Consider the following 22,218-nt stretch of genomic DNA (forward strand, 5'->3'; position numbering starts at 1 on the left):
TGGGTCTTCCCTCCCCTAGCATCTACCTCCCACCCTCCTCCCCCCATTTTCCCTCTCCCTCTGTCACCCCCCGTGCCCCTCACTACAACTGTTCTCCACGAGCCCTCGGCCCTTGAAAATACAGCGTCAGTGCGTTAATTAATTTTCCTCTTCTTCACTTCCACTCCCGCAATGACAAAATTCTAAAAATACCGCGGGGAAAGAGAAAAATCGAGCATTGACCCCTCGACATTGATTTACTCGTCTCCTCGGTGAGTGAAAATCCGCAGAATTTTTCAATTGACGTCTATGAATGATGGAAATTGCAACAGCTTGTGACGCAAGTGGTTTCTTGCGCACTCGGGGCAACTGAATTTTTCACTCACTCGTCGTCAGACGTTCCATCTGACCCAGGACATTTTAGGCAAAAGGAATTCGACAGATGACTAATGAATTTTTTTTCAACGGTAGAGAAATAAAAAATACTCCACTAATTAAACTTTTCTATCTCACGTATTTATTTATTTTTGTATGCTACGAAATACTGTCTGGTAGCAAAAGATAAACAATTGAAATTTCAATCTAAAGAATAGAACGTAGTTCAGAAGGGAAAGGGTGAGCCTTGATGTGAATTCGAACGTTTCCAACAATCAAAACGTCCCGTATCATCCCACCCTTCACCACTGATTGGTTCGGTAATATTTAAATATACAATAGTCTGTTTATAAAAATTTTCCTATTCACCATAACTCCATCATAATCATCATCACGAAATCGAGAACTCATGTTCGGTTTCAGCTGATGCCGTGCGGTAGCGAGTCCTCAGTAACCAAATCTCGAATTTCCTGAAACAAATTTACGAATTTGTTAACGAGAACTAATGACTAATGAATTTACAATCTTCATAATCATTGTCATCGCTGTTCGAAAACCCTCGAATCCCCCAAGACCATTCTCAGTCTCTTCAACTATCAGCTGCCCTTCAAAGACACCCCCAACCCCCAGGAGACGACGGACCCTCATAACCATATTTCCCCGAGCCACCTCTACATCGAGACCCCATCAAAAAACAATTAATTAATTAATTAATTAATGATTAATTAATTACCTGCAATTTATCCTTTCCTCCCTCCCCTCTGACATCTCTTCCAGGAGTGCTCATCCCTTCGCTACCCTCGAGGAGTCCAAACGTCCATCCGCCCTCGCCGTCGAACCTCAGCACGAACCTGTGGTACTTCGCCAAGGACGATACCCTGTGCGTAATCGTCAAGAGTGTAATTCCCCGTCGTTTAGCTGTCTCGTACATGAGGCCCTCGGCCTCGAGGCTGACAGCACTGGTGCACTCATCAAGAAGTGCGTACTGGGGTGCGTGATAGAAGAGCCTCGTCATCGCGACCCTCTGCTTCTCCCCTCCAGAGAGTGTGGAGTCCCAGTCACCCATAGCATCGAGTCCCTCGGGCTCTCTCTCAGCGAGGCACCGCAGGTCCACGAGGTCCAGCAGCTCCAGGAGCTCCTCGTCGGTGCAGCCGGCGTTGGTGGAGTCCGCGGGGTACGTTATCTGCTCTCGCAGACAGCCAACTGTCATGTAGGGCTTCTGGGGGATGTAAAACATCGCGGACCTTCCCGTCCTGATGAGATATGAGTCACCGGGACGCGTCAGGGTGCCACCGTACACCGGCCACAGGCCCGAGATGATTCTGAAGAGGGAACTCTTGCCGCAACCGTTGGGACCTGTGATCAGCAGGTGATCACCCGGTTTTATCGTCATCGTCAGACTTGGAACTATCACTTCGCAGTTGGGCGTCACTATCGGCACGTTCTCCAGGGCGATACTGCCGTCCAGGGACTCTCTGATAATGCCCTTTATCACTGGTGCACCGTCTCTGAACTCCAGGATCCTTTCGCTGGAGGTTGGACCGTTCAACAAAGAGCCCCGGACCAACTGCTGGCTCAGGACCACGTTTTTCTGGTATTTGCAGAGTGCTGTGTCCTTGAAGACGTCCAGCATCTCACTCACGCGGTTCGCGTAACCGGCCAGGGCTACTAGTTCCTGAATCATCGAGGGGGGTTACTATGGAGTGGGTTTGAGGGTTGCATACTGCTCTATTAATTTACTAATTTATTTTTATGGAGTTTTCATGGAAAACCCATCGAAGTTATTTCCCCCCAAAAAATTTGACGATTCGTTACATCAATGTCCTTATTTACCAATAATGTCCTCAATTAACTACATTAATTATGTAATTAATTAATTTCATTGTTTGAATGACAATGAGTCTATCATTACTTGGTAGTCAAAAAATGATTGATTTCTGTGTAATCTGTTACTGCAGAAGTGATCATCAGCGATAAATTATTTGTTTCGATTATGCGTTTGATTGATTGATTTTTCCTGTTTGATCACAAATGAGACGGTGGAGAAGATGAGAATAATTTTTTCTCCGTATTTATCAATTACGGAGATCTGAGTTTCACCAAGTTTTATGATCGGAGGAATTTCACTTGAATTATTCATATCATTAGACTGTGATTCCGATAATTTCATTAATTCTCATGTGTGGATAAGGCTTTAGTGATGGCTGATTACCTTGTAGGAGGACATCAGCCGCTCCACCGCGTCGGCACCTGAACTGAGGAGATTTTTCGAGGTCGTCAGGTAACGAGTGCGTTCGCTAACACCTCCTGCAGGAGTAATTGGATCAATTAGGAGGATTGAACTGCGGTAAAATTCAATGAACTGAATTTTCCTTTTGTTCAGCTGATTGTGGAGCATTAATTGGATATTGTTTACATTTAAGAAATGTAAACAATATTTTTTAAATGAATTTTCGAAACGCTTCACGATGAATTCGCTGGGACGATGCAAAATTCTTTAAACAAGCCAGAATACCAGACGTGCAAATTGACCTTGTGCCAAAACTCGACAAGTTGGGTCACTGTCAGCAACATCCGACACGACCTCGTAACAATGACCTTCATCTCAAATATTTATCGACTCACATTTAAATAGGAAATTTGAATCATTCAATTTCGAAATAAAATGACCGCTGCCCTTGTCCGGGGAGACATTTAAAAGCCGAAAAAAATCCAAATCATCTCAGGATGACAAAACAAATCTCCCGAACGCAGTAAAAACTCGAGTCTATTCACGTCTCCTTCATTAACCTCCGTCCCAGAACACGTTTTACTCGGTTAAAAAACGACCTTCTCAGCATAAAATATTCATTCGTGTTATCATAATACACTCGACGATATGGAAATCATAAATTTTCAAAATATTTTGTAGAAAAAAATTAAACAGACGAATAATTAAAATGTCTGAAAAGAAATTGACTCACCATCACCGTCATTGTAAGCACTCCTGGCCAACGTCGTGGAGCTCGTATACAACAGGGGCATTGCAATGACGAGTAATCCAGTGCCAGACCACACGTACTTCATGAGAAGTTGTTCCAGCATGACGTACCACAGTTTGAGGGCCAGGACCTTCCGGAGGTGGACGACGAGTGCCCTGTAGGCAGTGGTGAGATACCGATGTTCGGTGTTGTGCCCTCCATAGAATGCAATTTCCTCGGCGTGTGCACTGATCCTGGCATGCGCCTCTCGCAGTCGTCCACGTCTGGTGGCCTCTTCAGCAACAAGTTGTCCGAACCTGGGTGACGCCAGGCGAAGTACCTGACCGGTTATTGCTATGACACCGGCTGCCAACAATGGTCCTGAAACAGTGGGTGATGAGAGGACGAGTGGCTCGACTCCATCGATGGAACGATTGATCTCATTCTCTCAAGGTCACGAGGGCAACGAGAAATTTATCTCTTAAAAGGTCAGACGATCGATCGAGATATATCAGTGGTACGTGATTAGATAAAACTTGGTCGGATTCGATGACGAGATGGGCAATTGTCTGAAGATTTCTCAACTGAAAATAGAATTCACGAGTTTCCCTGAACTGTCGTGAGTTCCAGGAACGTTTGGAGACCTTCACGATAACCTGGGCTGTCATTAAACTTCCAGGAAGCTGGTGATAAGGACTGTGTTAGTACAAATAAATTTTATGATTTATTTACCTGGTATTGTCCTGGCGCCCATTCTATGTGAGAATGACACCAAAGCAATTCCCACAAGTGCACAATCTAGTAGTGGCTTTGTGAGACTGGAGTACAAATGTGCCATAGAGGAAGCTAATTCCGATAAATCATCAGTCAGTCTTTGTTCAGCCCCCCCAAGTCTATTATCGAGTGCCGAAACTCTGTAATACGTCTGTTGTGACAAGTACATCTTGTAGGCATACTGAACGAGTCGCTCCCTGTAATTCAATCATCACGATAATCACAAACATCTCAAGAAACCCCAGCGTCCAAATGGCAATTACACCAATGACTGTAATTATATTTCTACCTAAAGCTGAGTGCAAGCCTTCCCTCCAGATATCTAATCGCCGAATTAACGAAAGTCGCTGGAAATGCAATGGCAAACCACCGAGTGAGCATTTTAAAAAATCCCCGAACATCCTTGAGGACAATTCTCTTGACAATTTGCCCCTCTAGTGTTGCAACATAAACCGATAAAAATGTTCTAGCGAGTAATGTCACTGTGGCGCATGTCAATAGTCCAGCTTCCTTGGAGCGCCAACCGGGTACCATGATCTTCAGAAGCTCAACAAGTTGCTTGACAAAGGCCCGATCGAGACCGACGTTGGGGATTCTCTTGGTGGGTGACGATTTACCAACGATTTTGCCATTTTTCTGGAGCTCGCTGGACCCTATCACTGGCTTCCTCCTGGCATTCAGCTTGCTGGTGAGCTTGACAATGTGAGGATATGTCAGTTTGAGAAGATACAGTGCTGTGACAGTACCCACGACCCCGCGTGTCAGTGTTTCCTGCCTCACACCGTACTTCGCTGACGTCTTGTCGATTAACTTTGAAAATACCGACGACATCGTTATTGTTTCCACGCAAAAACTCACGAAAAATCATCACCTCTGATTCATCGACTGTCCTGGACTGATCGCAATGACAACGCCAGCAACGTCATGGCTTTGTTCACCAGGTATTTATTTAAAATATATTATTCACTTTTGTCCGGGATAATCGGCCTTTGGAGGCAGTTTTATTTTACTCCAGTGTTAACGCTACACTCGAAACGACAACCAGCTGGCAACTGCCTCGTCCCTCTTCGCTATCTCTATTTCTCTCCGTTCTCTTCTCCTACTACCTCGTAATATCGCGGATACAAACACACCATTCCACAACGAATGCCTCACGCGTATTCAACAATCTCTTTTCGTTTTTACATTGTGTTAGTGAAACACGCGTGTGTCAGTTCACTCTTGGTGAGTCAAATGATTCAAATGGAACTTGGACTCACCAACTGCATGCTCCGCCGTCAGTCCTAGTGATCATACCATCTTATCTCTTTATTCCAATTTTTTTTCTTCATTTTGTTTTTGGTTTCGATGTACACAACTGTTTGTTCCCCTTTTTCTTCCATTTTTTGCAGTGTCACTGGCTGATTCAGGCAGAAGCGACCGGGGTCGAGGAATTATTTAACATGACGAGGAATAATTATTTAAATAATTGGAGCAAGGACGCGACAATTTCAGAGAATTCATTAATTTGTATTTTAATTTTTTATTGTGGAAAATATTTGCTCATTCGTTTAATTTTAGCCTGTCATAATCAATCGATGATTGAGTCTTGGAGATGTCATTTGGAGCATTGAAGACCTGCTGATGAACTTTAGAATTATTTATTCAATTATTCCTTGGGAATTACCGTCAATTATTTGGGTACCGCTAAAATAATTAAATAATTGATCCCCTTCCGCCTCTCCAGGTCATAAATCACATCTCCCTTGTGTCCATCAACACCGAATAATGAGAATAAAAGAAGTGAATGAGAGAGCAGGCACTTTCAATAGGGGAAAGCGGTTATTTTCAATGGTGTGTGAGCTTCTTTAAAGTGTTTGGGTAATTTCGCGCGCCGGCAATGTTTTGTAGCAACTCCAACGTGAAAGTAAAAGTAGCTCATTCGCGCAACCGAGGAAGACAAAAAATATACCATAAAAAGATACTCAATTTTTTTTTAATGCTTCCAAACTCGCTTTCATTCGCGGGGCACTCGCCTCTTTATTTTGAAATCGGACATTATTCGGTTGAATTCAGATACGAGAAATCATTACAGGATCAACGGAATTTTTGAATTTTAGAAATATCACCTTCTTATTCAATCACTCGAAATAATTATTGGAGCCAAAGTGGCCCAGTGCATTTGTAAAACAATTTTCGAATGAAAAAAATCAAATATCAGTGAAAACGTTGTTTATTAAAAATTTCGGAGCTTCGTAGTTGACGTCCCAACATTCTACAATTATTTTGATGACATGTTTACAGAAAATGCGATTAGATTTGACAGGAAAATCCTCACGAATTTTCTAATCAAACCTGACACTCAATTAAAATCAAATTCGTGTGAATAATTTATCGAAAATTCCTGTGGAGCTTTTTCAATGAAAAAAAATCCGGAAAATACCTGTTGTTAATAAATATTCGATGCACAATTGATTGACCCCACGATGTTTATAAACTTCTACAAAACAGGAAGTACACACTCATTCCGAAGAGCACGCGATCCCTCTGGAACCGTAATAGACTCAGGACATCACATGCCTTCATCATTAGTTTCATGCGCCATCAAGCCAGTGTTTCTGGAAAGTTTTGGCCCGAATAAACTAAAAGAAAACACCTCAGAGCCTTGACAAATAACTCGAATTTATGCACCCCATGTACAAGTAACAATTATCATCCTCAAAAAGATATACTGTGAACCGTGTGGGTCACGAACGATCAGATAATGATCGTTCGACTCGTTAAAAGAGCAAAAAAAATATCTCCACGAAAGGAAAGAATATCTTGCAATCAACTGCTCGTTGGTTGTTCATTTGCCATTTTTTTATTTCTCACTCTCGACACCGAGACTGGTTATTGATTCAAATTAGCACTTAGAACTTTGTATTTATCACTGGGATATGTGTAAAGTAGTCACAGTATTTTATGGAATCGAATAAAACATCTTCGGAACACTTTGACGCACGTTATGTGCATTAACAACTGTCCAGAGACCAGCAATTGTCCCTATCCGTGACCTTTTGGGGATAAAAAACGTTGGAGACGTCCAGAGGAGCCGCCAGACCTGGAATTCACGTCTCGTGAATCTCTGAATCTCTCGCAGGGAGAGAAAAGGTGTGAGGAAAGCTGCTGGTAAATATGGGGAGTCCTGGAGAGCATCTTCTGCTTCTGTTGTCATATTCCCTGTAATTCACCACCTCTTCGAGTACTGTTCCTCATTTTTTCTCCAGCGCAGAGAAGACAGGTCCCCAATCAAAAGTATTAAAAAATAAAAGTCTCTTCGCTTCTGCAACTTTACGTAATGACTTTCACTGGAGACCATCGAGAACATATCGTAAAAATTGATATGACTGGCGATCCTTGGCGTCGTAGTCTCGTCAGGAGGTCATCCGCGAGGGCAGAGCCTCGAGAATACGTGGAGGTACTTTTTTGGATTGACTTGAACTCAGAATTGATCGGGGCGCTGTATCCTGGACCAGCCAGGCGTTGAATGAGCCGATGGGTCGACCCCCTGCGATGTGCGCGGGGACTTTTCCAGGGGTATCAACCCTTGGGGCAGTTGTCTGAAGATTCAGAGCATTTAGCTGGAGGTAGCTGTTGGTGGAGTCGTCTGAACCACCGGATTTACTCAGTCGGCCGTTGGTTTCTGAAAAAAAATTGTACTTATGAAAAATTAATTCACAATTCTGACAACTAATTGCATATTTTTGAATATTTTTTCGTTTTCAATTTTTTTAATTAACAATTTACCGAAGGTCTTGGCCTCCCTCGCCCTCGCCAGCAACTCGTCGATTCTATTTCTCTTGAAATACGTTCCGACGATGTCCTTCCTCTCGTTGTGGCTCATTTCACCTCTGGACTCATCATCGCTGTCCTTATCATCACTATTATTATTGTGATCAGGCTTTGATCTTCGTCCGTCGCGTCCCAGAGGTGGTGGCGGTGGCAGTGGTATTCTTGATGAGGCATCTGGCAATCTCCACCTACCGAGCTCATCGCACCACGTTGCTGCTGCACGTACAGCGGTGAGGTCACGCAACGGACAGCCAGGACGCAGATGCGGCAGCATAGCTTCGCATATCTGTGTTGCAAGCAGCTCTCTCCGTAGGAGTTCACGACGTTCCGCGTCCCAGGATGCCTAGGGAAGCGGGTATTTGCTGAATAACGGGAGTCTCATAATTTCTTTTATGGAGTGATTTGGGATAACGGTGGTAGATCCCGGTTGCGTTAAATAGCGTGCGGTTCATCAGATCGATCGAGAGGAGGGAGCGGTGGAGACTTATGAATAATTTGTTGATAAATATTTCAATGTCAGTGGTGGCTGTCATTTTTTACTAAATATGGAGAAAAATATTCTAAAAAATCACGGAAGTCATCGTGTGATGATTTACTTCGTCGACTGTCTGGACATTTTATCGTGTCAATTGTCATTGACAAGCGCATGTGATTTAAATTCCAATCATTCCGTGAATACGAATTTGACTTTTGGACAATTTGACATTCGGGGAATTTAATGTACGTCTAGTACTCGAGTGATTGAACAGAAGATATCGCCGACGAGTGACGTTTTTCACGTGACTGTCGCTCCAAAAATATCACGTCAAGGTCACGTCTTTTTATACTTCTCTCAATCACGAGAGCTGTCATGAGAACCCGGGATTGCTCTCCCCCCATTTAATTTGTTTTTAAACAATTCTACGAGGAGATGCTAATTGAAAGGACGTGTTGCAGTCGGTGTAAAGTCTCATTACGTTATGTTTTTTCCTCTGAGGATGATTATTGACGTCCGGAGAGAACCGGTCGACTCTGTTTTATTTTTCAATACCAAAATATGCGGAATCACTCAAAAAATTGTGATGATATTAATCAAAGAAAATTATCTCAAGGAAATTCACCTGGAGATCGAGTGCCTCAGCTTCGAGTTGTTTAGTCCTTTTGGCCATTCTCTTGAGGGCATCCTCAGTGGTCCTGAGCTGTCCATAAACCTCGAATGCCCCACCACTCCCGTCCTGCGCGCTCTTCTCCAACGCAGCAGCAATGATTTCAAGCCTGCGCCTGCGTCTCTCCCTGCGTTTCCTCAACTCAGCATCACCCTGAGCCTCTCCACCAATGGTGAGCCTCTCCAACCGCCTCATGACCTCCCTCTTGGCAGCCTCCCTCTTCCGCCTCCTCTTCTCATCAATCTCCCTAGTCGTGGACGTCCAGACCTTGTTCTGATGGCCAGCATCAGCTTCCAAATTCCCAGCGTTCTCATACCGTCCCCTCAGCGCCTCCAGTTCCTCCCTGTGCCGCTGGGCGGACATGTTGGAGTCCTCGCACTCGCGTTTGAGCTTCTCCACCTCCTCGTTGTACGTCAGACTGGTCCCCCTGTCCTCGTCCTCATCGGCCTCGAAGTCCTTGGACCCCTCCAGCAGCTTCTTCAGCCGCTCCAGCTCCAGCTGGTACTGCCTGAGGAGTGCGTCCTTGGGATCCTCATTGACAACCGGTTTATTCTTGATGCACCTCGCCCTGGCGGCGTACCTCAGGGTGCTCAGTGTCTCCTCGCCGTTGTCATCGGAGGGACTGACGCAGGCGATCATCAGAGTCCTTGCGTTACCCCCGAGACTGTCCCGGAGGAGTCTCGTCAATTTGCTGTCCCTGTATGGCACGTGTCGTCCATTCCCCGCTGCCAAAGCACTGATCACATTCCCCAGGGCCGATAGACTCAGGTTTATGCTCGCGGCCTCCTTCAATCGATCTCCAGCAGCACCAGTTCTCGACTGCCTCTCTGATCCCGCCAGGTCCACCAGGTGAAGACGCCCTCTTCGCACCGCTGCACCTCGTTTCTCTGTGTCCTCACCCATGGCCAGCGCCTCCAGGGAAATCGTCAGCACTGCGTGACTCCGCGAGGATGTAGCGTTCATCTTCGTCGCAGCTAGGGCACGACGCTTGTCCCCCTGCTCCACCAGTCGGGCGCACTCGGCTGCGTCCTTGACGGTGACCTCGCGCAGGCCACCGGCGACGTAGGTCCCACGATTGGGGTCCTCTTTTAGCTGGAGGGCACCCTCGACGCAATTGTCTTGGAGAAGATCTCGGAGGCGCTCGTTGTAGATCTCCAGGTAGGAGAGAAGGGCGAGGTATCGGGTGTCGGAGGATGATGTTGATGTCGCCTCGAATATGTGCTCGAGGGTCTTCTCCACGAAACCGTGCATCGTGTGGGACTTACCACAGCCGGTCTGGCCGTAGGCGAAGACCGTGCCATTGTAGCCCTCGAGGACAGCCTCCACGACGACGGAACCCACGTCCTCGTAGAGCTTTTCGGTTGTGCTGTCAGGACCGAACGCCGCGTCAAACTGATAGGATTTTCCAGCACCGGGGGAACCGTCCAGGGTGCAGGTCTTGGCGATTGGATCCACCGAGACGATGTTCTGAATGATAAGCAGGATCATTAATTTAATTAGTTGATTAATTAATGTCTGTATGCATTGGGGGCAGAATTAAGTGACCGAGTTATTGTGGGTAAATGTTAATATTAAAAAAAATCCGAATTTGATTGCGATCTCTGTTGAAAAAATCTCTGAGACTGAATGTTATTAATAATTACGCGATTGCATTGTGAATGCAACGGAGCATCTCACTGATCATTACTTTTATCTACTCTGAGTAATCTAGAGCAAGTTGAAATCGATTAATTGATCCGGTTATTTTTCTCGGTAGCCGTTGGCTTCATAAACTATCGATTCTTTTCCCCGAGTGTGAGTTGATATTGGAATGCCTTCGACATTCAAATTCATTGTTAGTGTCTTTACTCGACAATTTATTTATTATTCAAATGTCCTCTAGACTGTTAATGTCAGTGGAAAATATTCGCATCGGTAAGAAGGCGAACGTTCTTATCCCGCAGGTCTTCTTCGAAGGGAATTTGTGTCGACTGGGGGAGGATCGACAGGGCCTTCTGGACAGGATCTGCTCGACAGGCTGAGCCTTTAGGGCTCCGTAAATAATTATTGAAAATTAAATAATCGAGGGGATGATGAGAGGAAAAAAATGCAATGCGAAACTCGATCGCGCATGTTTTGACTGCTGGGTCGCCTAGTTACCCACCCCAGCGCTCGATATATAAGGACGACGATTTTCCCCATTCGATAGTGATTCACAATGTATCTGGGGCAAAATGGGCCCGTCAAAAAAAAATCCAGAGATTAAAAATCCCTCCAAAATCTCCCACAATCTCCAGAGCCCCATAACTTCGTCGAAAAAAATTCTGATTTACAAAATCCATTTTGCCCCGGTGGCTGGGGATGTTCTCTCAGCTTACCTGACACCCAGAGGACCTCTCCCTCTGGTTCATGGGCCTGCATCTGACGGCAACCTTCACTGACTCACTCATCTGCAACACGTGATGAAGAATTTGGGTCATCGCGATAACAAAACAGATTTGGCTCCGGGAGCTGAATAATAAAAATAATAATAACAATGCGCCGGTAATACGCCATTGCGTGACGTAGTAATTTGGCATGACCTTGAATGATTAGAGGCATTGAACCACAACCCCCGAATGAGCCGGGGTTGTTCACGAGTCTTGAGGGGGTGGGAAAATTGTCAGTGGTTCTGGTGTTTCTGTACTCACGCTATTGCCCTTCCTGTCGAGTCACAAATTGATGAGGAGATTACCGACTGGCCTAATGACCGAATGCAGCCCAAATGTCCTGTTCACCCCAAATAATTCCAAATAAACCCTTCAAAGTGCCTTGTCACTTCTGTTATCGCGGTTGACACCGTTACGCTGGGCTCATCCATTTTGCATAAACACTGGCATTTAAAAAGCGTAGGACACATCACAATTTGGGGATCAGTTTAGGGGTGAAATAGGGATGAACTTCCGGAGGTGTAGCGCACCTCCACTTCACTATTTTGATTTATTTCGCGATTTTTAATTTTTTTTAATCAAGGGTTTTCGGGCACATGCGGGGGGTGGGGGCTTGCGGGGGTGGGATGGCACCTGCGAGAGGTGCCAATAACAGGGGAAATGAGCGAGTGGAAGTAAAAGTGGAGCACGACACGCTGACCGAGCTTTCACAGGGAAACTACCCCTGTTGAACGTGTACAGTGTTTATTCTGATGAATTATACGAGCTTGCGCAAGCCCGTCATTTTTCAAATATCCGGGCCAGTCGTGCGCGCTACGACTGCTCGGTCGGTACAGCAGGGTTCACTGTAGCATACGGAATTTTCTAGCAATTTTTTTCCTCCAATTTTTCATTGAAAAGTGTAAAAATAATTGAAAAGAATTTTTTTTTGAACGAGGCGCATAAAGAATATTTCACATTCATGTTGCATAATATTTTGTTAGTCTTATTAACATTGTTATCATTTTATTATCCCGTATCTACTTTATTTCGATTAGTTTTGCGAGCCACCGCCTGCCCGCACCTCTCAAATATTCGCGCCACCGTGCGCGCTTCGGCAGTTCAGTCGGTAAAAAAGAGGCAACAATTCCAGATAAATAAAGGAGCTTGCGCGATTAAAAAAGGTGACAGTGTAACAATAAACACTTGACATCATGACATTTAATTTCAAGAACGAGGAGGATGTCCAGGCGTATCTGAAGAACATTTACATGGAGTATCGGTTCGGTTGTGAGAGTGAGAAAAATGGAAACGGTGAGTCAAGTACAGTCTAACCTCTTTGTCCTCTATTCAGGGTGAATTCATGATGAATATTAATTGCAGCCTGTCATCTTTACGGGGATTACATGGAGAGTATTAAACAGGACTTTGAAAAAGCCGCTAGTCTTTACAAAAGTAATTGTGACGAGAGAAATTGGCCGAGAAGCTGCGCCAAATTCGGTGGATACAAAGCTACAGGTAAGGAAGGGATCGTAATACTGACCTGACGAGTTATCATCGAATGTTGAATATCGCAGGGGTTTCAAATAAGAAATTATGTATAAAATAATTTAATTTTCAGAGGGAATTAATATAAAAAATTGTTCTCTTGGGGTCTTCCAGGGAAAGGATGTGAACGAGATATAAAGGAGGCATTTAAATACTTCGAGAAGGGTTGCGAATTGAACGACGCAAGGGGGTGTCTCCACGGTGGAGTCCTGGCGACGCATAAAACCATGACCCTCCAAGAAGACAAACTGAAGCAAATAAATAAGGGAATGGAGATGTTCAGGAAAGCGTGCCATGAATTCAAGGAGGAGCCTGCCTGCTTCTTATTGTCTGGTATCTACATGGGAGGCCTCAAGGAGTACATAGAGCCCAATCTCAGGGAGGCGTACAAGCTCAGCTTCACGTCCTGCGAAATGGGGAATCCTTATGCTTGCGCCAATCTCTCGATAATGCACGCGCGAGGTGAGGGGGCCCAGAAGAACCAGGAGCTGGCGGATATGTTCAAAGAACGGGCGGAGATCCTGCATAAGGAGATGACTAAGGCCCAGAACCAGGTGAAGTTCCAGGAGGGCATCAAGACGTGACGTGATGAATTTTTTAGAATTAGAAAAATTATGTTCTGTATTTTTTATTTGATCCTTGAGATTTACTGAGTCTTGTTTAATGAGAATAAAGGATATACCTGACATACCTGATATACCTGATCCTTTCAGTCCTTGGGGAGTGTTTGAAGCTGTTGTTGTAGTTGAAAATCTTAAAAATTACAATCACATAAATCTTATCCAGTTAATAAATGAATTGATCGCATAAAACTCGACTCAAACCATTCGAAAGTATTGAGCCATAAAACCTGACGACTCCACGACATCAATCCCGACCAGTTTCCAATTTCGCAAGTTGAAATTCAATACAAAAATCACCCCCTCTCCCCATTCCCGTTATCAACCTGTAATTAAATATTTATCCTGAACCCGGGTCTTTAATTGGTCCCACTCGGTCGCCTCGGCTGAAGGTCAGAATGAGCCCACGATGGATCGGTGAACCAGGTGTGGAAAGAGAAAACGGATTCTCTGACCCCGATGAGATGAACAAATACCTATGATTTCCCTCCCCCTCGAGTCATCGTCAATTCTATCCCACCACCTGGACAATCCTTTCGCTGGTTATAAGATCCAAGTCCGAGTCAGGCGTTCTCTCAGTTTTTCATGCGAAAATAAAGACGTAGACTCTTTCGTAACATGACGCGACTCCCAGTGATTAGTGTCTTTGTGCTCCTCTGTGGATCGGTGAGTACGAAATCCTGAATTTCCATTCGCAGAATAGAAACTACTCGGGCACTAGTGTCCCAGGTTTTTTTTATCAAGGACCTTTCTAAAATAACAGTAATGTTACTGAAAGTGAAAAGCGGGGAAGAAGAAAGTGAAAATTGTAGGCCTTTTTTGGATAACTAATGCTCGTTATTATCTCGAGATTTTTATTTCAGATCGTTAATGCAGACGGACAATGCAAATTATCACCGTGCGTTACTGTCGATATTTACTACGAGTCACTCTGCGGAAGCAGCATGATGTTCATGAGGAATGAATTGATACCTTCGTATCCAGCACTCAAGGATTACCTCAACATCAATTTCGTGCCTTATGGAAAGGCCTCGGTTAGTAATTTTTAGCAATAATAATAAATATGGAGATAAACTCAGAACCAACGAGTACAAATTTCTCATTAAATGAGTTTTAATTAATTTTTCCAAAATCCAGACTAAGCTGAGCGACGCTAAAAAGTACTCGTTCACATGTCAACACGGTCCCACGGAGTGTCAAGGGAACAAGGCCCAGGCCTGCGGTTACAACGCAATCCTCGAGTCCGGGCGATCCTTCGAGGAGAAGCAATCCCTGGCGGTGTCTTTCATCGGTTGTGTCATGTCCAGCGATAATCCAGCCACCGCAGTCCCACAGGTTTGCCTCGGGAGGCCATAATGACAGACACTAATTAGCATTCACTGATCGCATAATTTATAGGATTTATTTGATGATGTTTTAGTGCGCCGAGACCGCTGGATTAAACGAGGAGACGAGGAAGACCATCGACGAGTGCGGAAAATCGGATGCTGGGGATGCCCTTCTGGCTGCCTTCGGCGAGAGGACACATGATCTCAAGCCTAAACTGGCTGTTGTGCCCACCATTGTCCTCGATGGGGTAATAATTAATTTACTCATTCATTAACGAATTTATTCAATTTTTATTTTTTTTTAAATTGGATTCTTCACTGTTTATGCTAATTAATTGAGGGAATTGGTGGATAGGAAATGGTTTTTAAGGATTCGAATGAGAATAGGCGTTAATTGAATGGCATTCCTCGAGTAATTAGGGTTTAATTACAGGTATACACTCAGGAAAATCAGGACGCAGCGGTTTCTGACTTCAAGAAACTCATCTGCAGTCGCATTTCCGACGAGAAAAAGCCGGCTATTTGTTCGAAGTGAATAACTCATTAATGAAATTCTCTCAATCTTCTCAGATTGATTTATTCCTGTTTTATACACTGAGCGTGTGATTTTGCCGCTGGAGAATTAATGAATAGATTAGCTGAGTGAGTTATGAAATGTCAAGTAATTAAGGAGAATAAACGAATGATGATTCATGAGAAGGTCTCACGTCGAGTTAGAGAGCCCATTAATTGGTGAATTGTTTGGAATTGTTTATTACATTGAGATGACCTTTTAAAAAACTTATAAAGACAGAATAAACGAAAATTGTTTACGTAAAAAAATATTCAATAAAAAATACACCAACAGAAAAACAATTTAACACATTTTACGACAGATCCCAATCACTCATCGATTGTGTCTCAAATGGAATTCTTATTGGGTGGCATAAATATTTTTTTAATGTCAGTTTTATTATTTTCAATGGATTATTCTATCGCAGTAAAAAATATGTGACAACATATGCAAAAAAAATCTTATGACAAGACTCAGTATAAAATTGACAGAGCCAACCGATTATCGAACCGAGTAAGAAAATTATATATGTTTATGTATAATTCAAGTGTACGCTGATAACGAAAAACGTTATACCGTTTTTTTTTTCAACAAATAAAATTGACTTCTTCGGTGAAAGATAATCTGATCCACAGCTACTGCAGTCAATCCCTATCGCTATGGTTTGCACTTTAATCGCCCACTCTCTGATATTCTGATATCAGCTCGTCCTACTTGGTTTACTTTCCGTTTAAGAAATTGCCCACAGCCTCAGTGACCCGATGTTCTTTGGGTTATAGCTGCGATTGAGAGGAAGTTATCACAGTAGCTCTTGAACGATGCTGCGACACGTTGTTCTCTTGGTGTTTGCACTGCTCTGGGGATCGGTGAGTTGATCAATTATTTCTCATCATCGATTGCCGATCGTTGACGCAATTTTTTTGAATTTTCATTAGAGTCTGGAGGAGGAGGTGCCTTGTGCATCATCACCATGCATCAGGGTTGATATTTATTATGAGTCACTCTGTCCAGACAGTGTCAGATTCATCAGGAACCAACTTGCACCTTCATATGAGGATCTGAAGGACCACCTCAACGTCAACTTTGTGCCTTATGGGAAGGCCAGCGTGAGTGGAATTTTTTTTTATTTAAGGAAGCGAATGAAACTTTTCGAGCGAGCGACAATAAAAATCCTCTGAATGTGCAATAAAATTCAAGGTCTCGTGGTTTTCGGAATTTTTTGCACCTCTGGGACATTTTTTTCGTTATTAAATGCTAAGTAATAAAATAAAATTCACCACGTGATTACACGAGTGGAATAATTCTCAGTTCGTTGCTTAATAAAATTCAGGGTATGTTGCAATAGTAACGAAACTACTCCGTCTAAAAATTGACCTAGTGACCCAGCTAATAAATCTCAGAATATTTTTCACCCCACCATCTACTCTTTTCCCAGCAACGACGTGATCAATCTGGCAAATGGCTGTTCAGCTGCCAGCACGGGCCCTCCGAGTGTCGCGGAAATCGGGCCCAAGCCTGTGCCCTAGATGCCATCAACAATTTGGAGAGAGTGAGCTTCGCTGATAAACAATCTCTGTCAGTGAGGCTCGTAAAATGTGCAATGTCCAGTCCCAATCCGTCGGCAGTTGTTGCACAGGTAAAAATTGTTAATTAAAATTCTGACCGAATTTTTGCTGAATGAATATTGAATTCGTGAATTGTTGTTCGGTTTTAGTGCGCCAGGAACATCAGATTGAGCACCGAGGTGCGGAAGGAGATAAGTGATTGTATGGAGACGTCGCATGGTGACAATCTCTTAGCAGCTCATGGAGATAAGACTCACAATCTGTCACCTCCGGTCACTTTTGTGCCCACTATCATCGTCGATAACGTGAGTCAATCGATACTTTTGTTCATTGGTGACAATGGGAGTGTCTGACTTTTGCGATTTACAGGTTTTCCCAGATGCGAATCACGATGAAGCCCTGAATAACTTCAAAAAACTTATCTGCAATAAAATCCCAAACAAACCGTCCACTTGTGTAAACTGAAAATGACTTTGACAAACACATTGTCACTGTATCATGTAATAAATGAAATTATCGTTGTACGTGGGCATTTGCTGTTTTTCTTATCACACCGGAACTGCCATTTTCCGTTTGTTGTTTATTGCTCCAAATTATTCCTATTTATTCTTAATTTATTCTCTTTATTTGTTCTTAATTTAGTTGCGTGTACATTGAGATTTTTTAAGACGCAAAACATACATGACACACGAATGTGACCAGCGAATGTCTGGAAAACCCGGCGGAAGTCGGGGAATTCCCGCGATAACAGCGTTCCATAAACTGATTGCGACGACTGGTTCTCATATTTTTATGTTACCAGCCGTATTTAATGTTTAAAAAAATACAATAGCTGTCTCGTAAGTACGTGAGACCATTCCAAACTTTTTTTTTATTCCAAAAATATTTATAACAGCAACAATATATCACGAAAAATGAAGCCAAGAATCGTGCACTTTTATTGTTATTTAATTTAGGGAGTGAAAATGTTGGCTTTTGTATCACCAGCGGTGTAAACAAAACAGAATAATGAGGAGTACTTAAGAGAATTAGCAACATTCCCTAATTATTCTCCTGAAGAGGAGTCAAAGTCATACCACCTTCACGATGATGGGGTACACTCTTTCTATCATTGTTATTCTGCTGTGCGGTTCGGTAAGTCCGTCCACGACTTCCCATTGTTATCGGTCATGATGACGAGATGATTCATTTCCATTTTTTAAAATTAGACGGTCGATGCACTGATCAAGGTCGACGTTTATTACGAGACACTCTGCGGTGACAGTATCCGGTTCATAAAAAATCAACTGATACCCGCATACAATAATCTACACCAATACCTGGACATTAACTTCGTGCCGTACGGTAAAGCCAAAGTAAGTGACCTCTTTTTGCAGTTCATGAGGTTTTTAAACATTATGGGCGAGGATTTAAATTATTAAATGAAGTTTCAACTTTACAGAAATAATTTTTTGTCCTCAACGCAGGATATTTTGTTTTTCTAAAATTGTCATCAGAGCGGATTTTTTATTTATTCTCAGTACATCGAGGTACAGCCCCAGCAATGGACTTTGGACTGCCAACATGGCCCCGTCGAGTACGAGGGAAACAAGGCCCACGCCTGTGTACTGGATCAAATCGATAGATTAGCGATCCCAAAAGCGAACAAACAATTTTTAAAAGTCAAATTCGTGGACTGTGCGCTTGGTAGCAAAAATCCAGCGGCTGCAGCGCGACAAGTAAAAATCAATCAATCGATCATTCCACATCGCACTTAATTATTAATAATTAACAATATTAACAATTTTTTCGATTGATTCTAGTGCGCTGCAAACTTGGGATTAAATTCAATCGATAATTGCTGCACATCGAGCTACGGGGACGATCTTCTCGCCCATTGTGGGTACATAACTGAGTGTCTCGAACCCCCATTATCATTCGTCCCGACCATCGTCATTAACGACGTGAGTTCCAATTGCTCTACACAATGTCCTAGTCAACAAATCATTCATCAACAAAATAATTAAAATTTTCCTTTCGGTTCTGTCGTTTGAAGGTGTATTCAGACGCCAACCAGGAGATGGCCCTCGTTAATTTCGTGGAACTCATCCGGAATTATATCTCTGCTACGAGATGGCAAAGGTTCGTGAGCACTGGAGTCCTGGGAGGTCCTGATTCGGGATCGATCGCTTATTCATTCAAGTAACAAGATTTTTCCAATTTTCTCCGTCCTTTATATACAGTAAAAATTATTGTTTATCTTCTGCAAAAGGATTATACATACATGTAGGTATATATTATATAACATACAAAATGTACAAAAAATACAGCGTTCTTGGATTTTTATTTTACATTTGCTGGTGATTTCGCTGTCATCGTTGAGTAAAATATATTTGCGCCTGGGTTATTAAACTATGGTATAGTCAGACCTCATGTGAGTGCAGCACTCCCCACGTTTCATTCAGCATGAAAGACATCTAAAATGAGCCAGAGGATGTGCGAGGAACAAGGATGGGTGGATTGTTGATATAAAAAAGCGTGAAATGTTTCGTCGCGCAGAAGGAGCCAGGGTGACTCATTACCTCCAGCGGATTATACCGCGGTGTTTTCAGCCAATAGCAAAGGTTTCTCGGCACTCCAACGTCGAGGAGGGAGTAATTTTATTCGCTTGATGACGTACACGCGCGTATATATTCGCCGGAGTCATGATAAGCGGCCTATTGCCTCTTGGGCACCATCTGAAGCAATTTGTGTTCGAGGTTTCCTTAAACTTATAAAGTCAGTGCTAACAATTTTTAAAGATACGATTTTGAATTTTGAATATTGTCAGTAATATATAAAAGTCTTCCTTCGAAAGCCGAAGCATCCGATCCTGAGTTATACCTTCACTTTTTGGAGAAAATACCAATTTGTCATCAGTCGTTCGTCTGTCTGCTCAACATCCGGTTGGAAACAGTAAGATAATCATCGATATTAATTAACAAAATGTTCATATAAAATATTCATATTAAATTCGTATTAATATTTGTCATCATTGTCTTTCAAATTCGAGCAAAAAATTAAAATCTCATTGAAAATTGATTTTTCTCCCATTGCGGCATATGATGAAATCCCGGATGAGTCATCGGGCAAAGGGCGTGGCTCCTCCTCATGATCTTAAGACTCGATAAAGTTAATGTTAAGCGCGTTTCTCCTCGTGATGATAAAACTCGCAAAAGTCATGTATTTTCGATCAAATTTTTTTTTCAGTTTAATCTTTAACAAATCCTGCAAATCGTCATCGCAACAATGGTAGCAGCGTCATCAGCAAAGGGCAGTGATCCCGCCGTGATCTACATGGACATCGAGACTTCAGGTCTCGGTTCACGCGCCGAAATTCTGCAACTGGGGGCCACATGTGATGGACAGATATTCAGCGTCTATATCACCCCAGTTGGCAACATCCCGGGAGTGGTATCACGAGTGAACCATTTGACCAAATTTGGAAATCGTCTACAGTATCGGGGCAGGACGGTTCGATCGGTCCCAATCAGGACTGCTTTATTGCAATTTATCGAGTGGATGCGCTCACTCGAAGTGAAATGCTGTCTGGTCGCTCATAATCTCTCATTCGATGGCCCAAAATTGTGGACCGAGATGCGACGTCACTCCATGAATGCCGAGTTCGAGGAGATGGTTCACTGTTTCGTTGACACGCTTGCCCTCATCAAGCTATTAGCACAAGGGAGATTCACGAGGTACAGTCTGCAAGCCCTAGCCGACTTCTTCAATATCCAGTACGAGGCTCACACCGCTGTTGAGGACTGCGAAGCTCTTGAACAAGTGCTGAGGGCGATGGAGATTACGGATGAGACTCTCCTGCAGAATTCCCAACCGTTCAAACAGCAGATAAATCATTGGGATCATTTGGAAATAACTAGACGTATACGTGCGGGCTTAAGTCCACTGAAGAGGACCGTGAGCCCAGGAATTATTCAAAGAATCGCCGGAGCAGGAATAACCTTCCAAACATTGAACGAAGTCTACGTAAATGACGGGGAAGATGGACTGAGGAGACTCTTTCAACACGCGGGGTTACGCTTTCAAAGGGCATCTTTCGATTCAATTCATAATTTCTTTCTGAGACAACCAATATGAATCTGAAAATTATAAAAAAACCCTTTTAAAAACAATCTTTTTTTTGGGCGGAAGCCAGTCGTGAATTTCCGGAGTTGCGACGATTCTTGAGAAAAAAAAAATGAATATATGGCACAGCCGACTTTTCTCTCTGAAAACATGTTTTTCGATGAGAGAGAAATGATGGAAGGGCTGAATGCCGTAAATCTACATTGATCATCTGTGGATAGAATCATTTGGTCCTTTTTTTAATCATATGCAGACATATGTGATGAACACGGTTCTGCAACACTATTTTTCAAATAACAAAAAAATATATATGGGATACGGGGTTATGGGATTTAATCATGGGGTCACTACAGTTATGGAATTTCAACATGTAATAATGTCTTTACTAACATATAATAAATGCAAAATTTATCTACACTTTTTTGCGATAATCTGAACTAACATTCAAATGTAACAACAAGCACTTCAATAAAATTTCAATAAAATGGGTAATGAGTCATGTGTGATTTATTCTGAAATTCCAGTGTCCCTCGATATTTTCCATAATTTTTTTCAGGGAAATCGTCAGCTGCGGAGTGCAAGATCAGATCAAAATTGAATTGAAAACTCAGACGGGAATAAATTGAGTTAAATCGTTTTGGACATCACCACAGGATTTTTTTTCCAATTATTTTTTACGTGATTTAATTGACAAATCAGTTTGAGGCACATCAAAGTCCTCAAGTGGAAAACAATTTCTCTAATTGAGCGTTCGTGTCTGAACATGATAATTATAACTAACCGCAGCCTTATCACATCCTGTCGGTAATGATAGGAGCACCAGGGTCAGTCGATATCATGATCTAAAAATACTCTAGTGAAGATAAAGGCTTCCAGGTTCAGTACATTATTTAATTGCTAATTTTCCGCGGATATTATTAATGAGTAGAAGCAGGTGAGTGAGAAGATGAGGAGAAGATGATTCAAAGCCCGGGCCCTGAGGCTTGAATAATCCCCGAGGACAAGTGCAGCATCTGGAAGAAGCTTGGGGCCTCACCAAAGCTGAAGACGAAATTCGCGATGAGATT

General features: G+C 43.0%; 7 protein-coding genes across 8 annotated transcripts; 5 read left to right on the forward strand and 2 right to left on the reverse strand.

Moving 5' to 3' along the window:
• Positions 1-473: 473 nt before the first annotated feature.
• LOC135170661 (ATP-binding cassette sub-family D member 1) lies at positions 474-5,324 on the reverse strand. The gene is made up of 6 exons (XM_064136678.1): positions 4,378-5,324; positions 4,047-4,285; positions 3,318-3,695; positions 2,567-2,661; positions 1,088-2,029; positions 474-824 (listed from the first exon to the last, which is right to left on the reverse strand). The coding sequence occupies exons 1-6, from the start codon at positions 4,917-4,919 to the stop codon at positions 774-776; spliced, it is 2,247 nt and encodes a 748-aa protein (XP_063992748.1). The 5' UTR covers positions 4,920-5,324; the 3' UTR covers positions 474-773.
• Positions 5,325-5,735: 411 nt separating this feature from the next.
• LOC135170659 (osmotic avoidance abnormal protein 3-like) lies at positions 5,736-12,067 on the reverse strand. Of its 2 annotated transcripts, XM_064136675.1 has the most exons (5): positions 11,716-12,066; positions 11,404-11,475; positions 9,002-10,513; positions 7,857-8,244; positions 5,736-7,752 (listed from the first exon to the last, which is right to left on the reverse strand). In XM_064136675.1, the coding sequence occupies exons 2-5, from the start codon at positions 11,473-11,475 to the stop codon at positions 7,484-7,486; spliced, it is 2,241 nt and encodes a 746-aa protein (XP_063992745.1). In that variant the 5' UTR covers positions 11,716-12,066; the 3' UTR covers positions 5,736-7,483. The 2 variants fall into 2 exon arrangements, with proteins under 2 accessions (XP_063992745.1, XP_063992744.1); XM_064136674.1 differs by having other exon boundaries at positions 11,404-12,067.
• An 85-nt stretch (positions 12,068-12,152) lies between these two features.
• LOC135170677 (cytochrome c oxidase assembly factor 7 homolog) lies at positions 12,153-13,669 on the forward strand. Its single transcript, XM_064136710.1, has 3 exons — positions 12,153-12,747; positions 12,817-12,951; positions 13,096-13,669. Exons 1-3 carry the CDS (start codon positions 12,648-12,650, stop codon positions 13,563-13,565), a joined length of 705 nt encoding a protein of 234 aa, XP_063992780.1. The 5' UTR covers positions 12,153-12,647; the 3' UTR covers positions 13,566-13,669.
• Positions 13,670-14,107: 438 nt separating this feature from the next.
• On the forward strand, positions 14,108-15,784 carry LOC135170679 (gamma-interferon-inducible lysosomal thiol reductase-like). The gene is made up of 5 exons (XM_064136713.1): positions 14,108-14,267; positions 14,465-14,635; positions 14,739-14,936; positions 15,022-15,177; positions 15,363-15,784. The coding sequence occupies exons 1-5, from the start codon at positions 14,220-14,222 to the stop codon at positions 15,462-15,464; spliced, it is 675 nt and encodes a 224-aa protein (XP_063992783.1). The 5' UTR covers positions 14,108-14,219; the 3' UTR covers positions 15,465-15,784.
• A 154-nt stretch (positions 15,785-15,938) lies between these two features.
• LOC135170680 (GILT-like protein 1) lies at positions 15,939-17,571 on the forward strand. The gene is made up of 5 exons (XM_064136714.1): positions 15,939-16,348; positions 16,418-16,588; positions 16,918-17,118; positions 17,197-17,352; positions 17,417-17,571. The coding sequence occupies exons 1-5, from the start codon at positions 16,301-16,303 to the stop codon at positions 17,510-17,512; spliced, it is 672 nt and encodes a 223-aa protein (XP_063992784.1). The 5' UTR covers positions 15,939-16,300; the 3' UTR covers positions 17,513-17,571.
• Positions 17,572-17,921: 350 nt separating this feature from the next.
• LOC135170678 (GILT-like protein 1) lies at positions 17,922-19,377 on the forward strand. Its single transcript, XM_064136712.1, has 5 exons — positions 17,922-18,181; positions 18,256-18,402; positions 18,568-18,765; positions 18,850-18,990; positions 19,083-19,377. Exons 1-5 carry the CDS (start codon positions 18,134-18,136, stop codon positions 19,230-19,232), a joined length of 684 nt encoding a protein of 227 aa, XP_063992782.1. The 5' UTR covers positions 17,922-18,133; the 3' UTR covers positions 19,233-19,377.
• A 155-nt stretch (positions 19,378-19,532) lies between these two features.
• LOC135170675 (uncharacterized) lies at positions 19,533-21,643 on the forward strand. The gene is made up of 2 exons (XM_064136708.1): positions 19,533-19,981; positions 20,276-21,643. Exon 2 carries the CDS (start codon positions 20,315-20,317, stop codon positions 21,161-21,163), a length of 849 nt encoding a protein of 282 aa, XP_063992778.1. The 5' UTR covers positions 19,533-19,981; positions 20,276-20,314; the 3' UTR covers positions 21,164-21,643.
• The last annotated feature ends 575 nt before the right edge of the window (positions 21,644-22,218 follow it).

Source organism: Diachasmimorpha longicaudata, chromosome 17, assembly GCF_034640455.1.
Source record: "Diachasmimorpha longicaudata isolate KC_UGA_2023 chromosome 17, iyDiaLong2, whole genome shotgun sequence".
Lineage (NCBI taxonomy): Eukaryota > Metazoa > Arthropoda > Insecta > Hymenoptera > Braconidae > Diachasmimorpha > Diachasmimorpha longicaudata.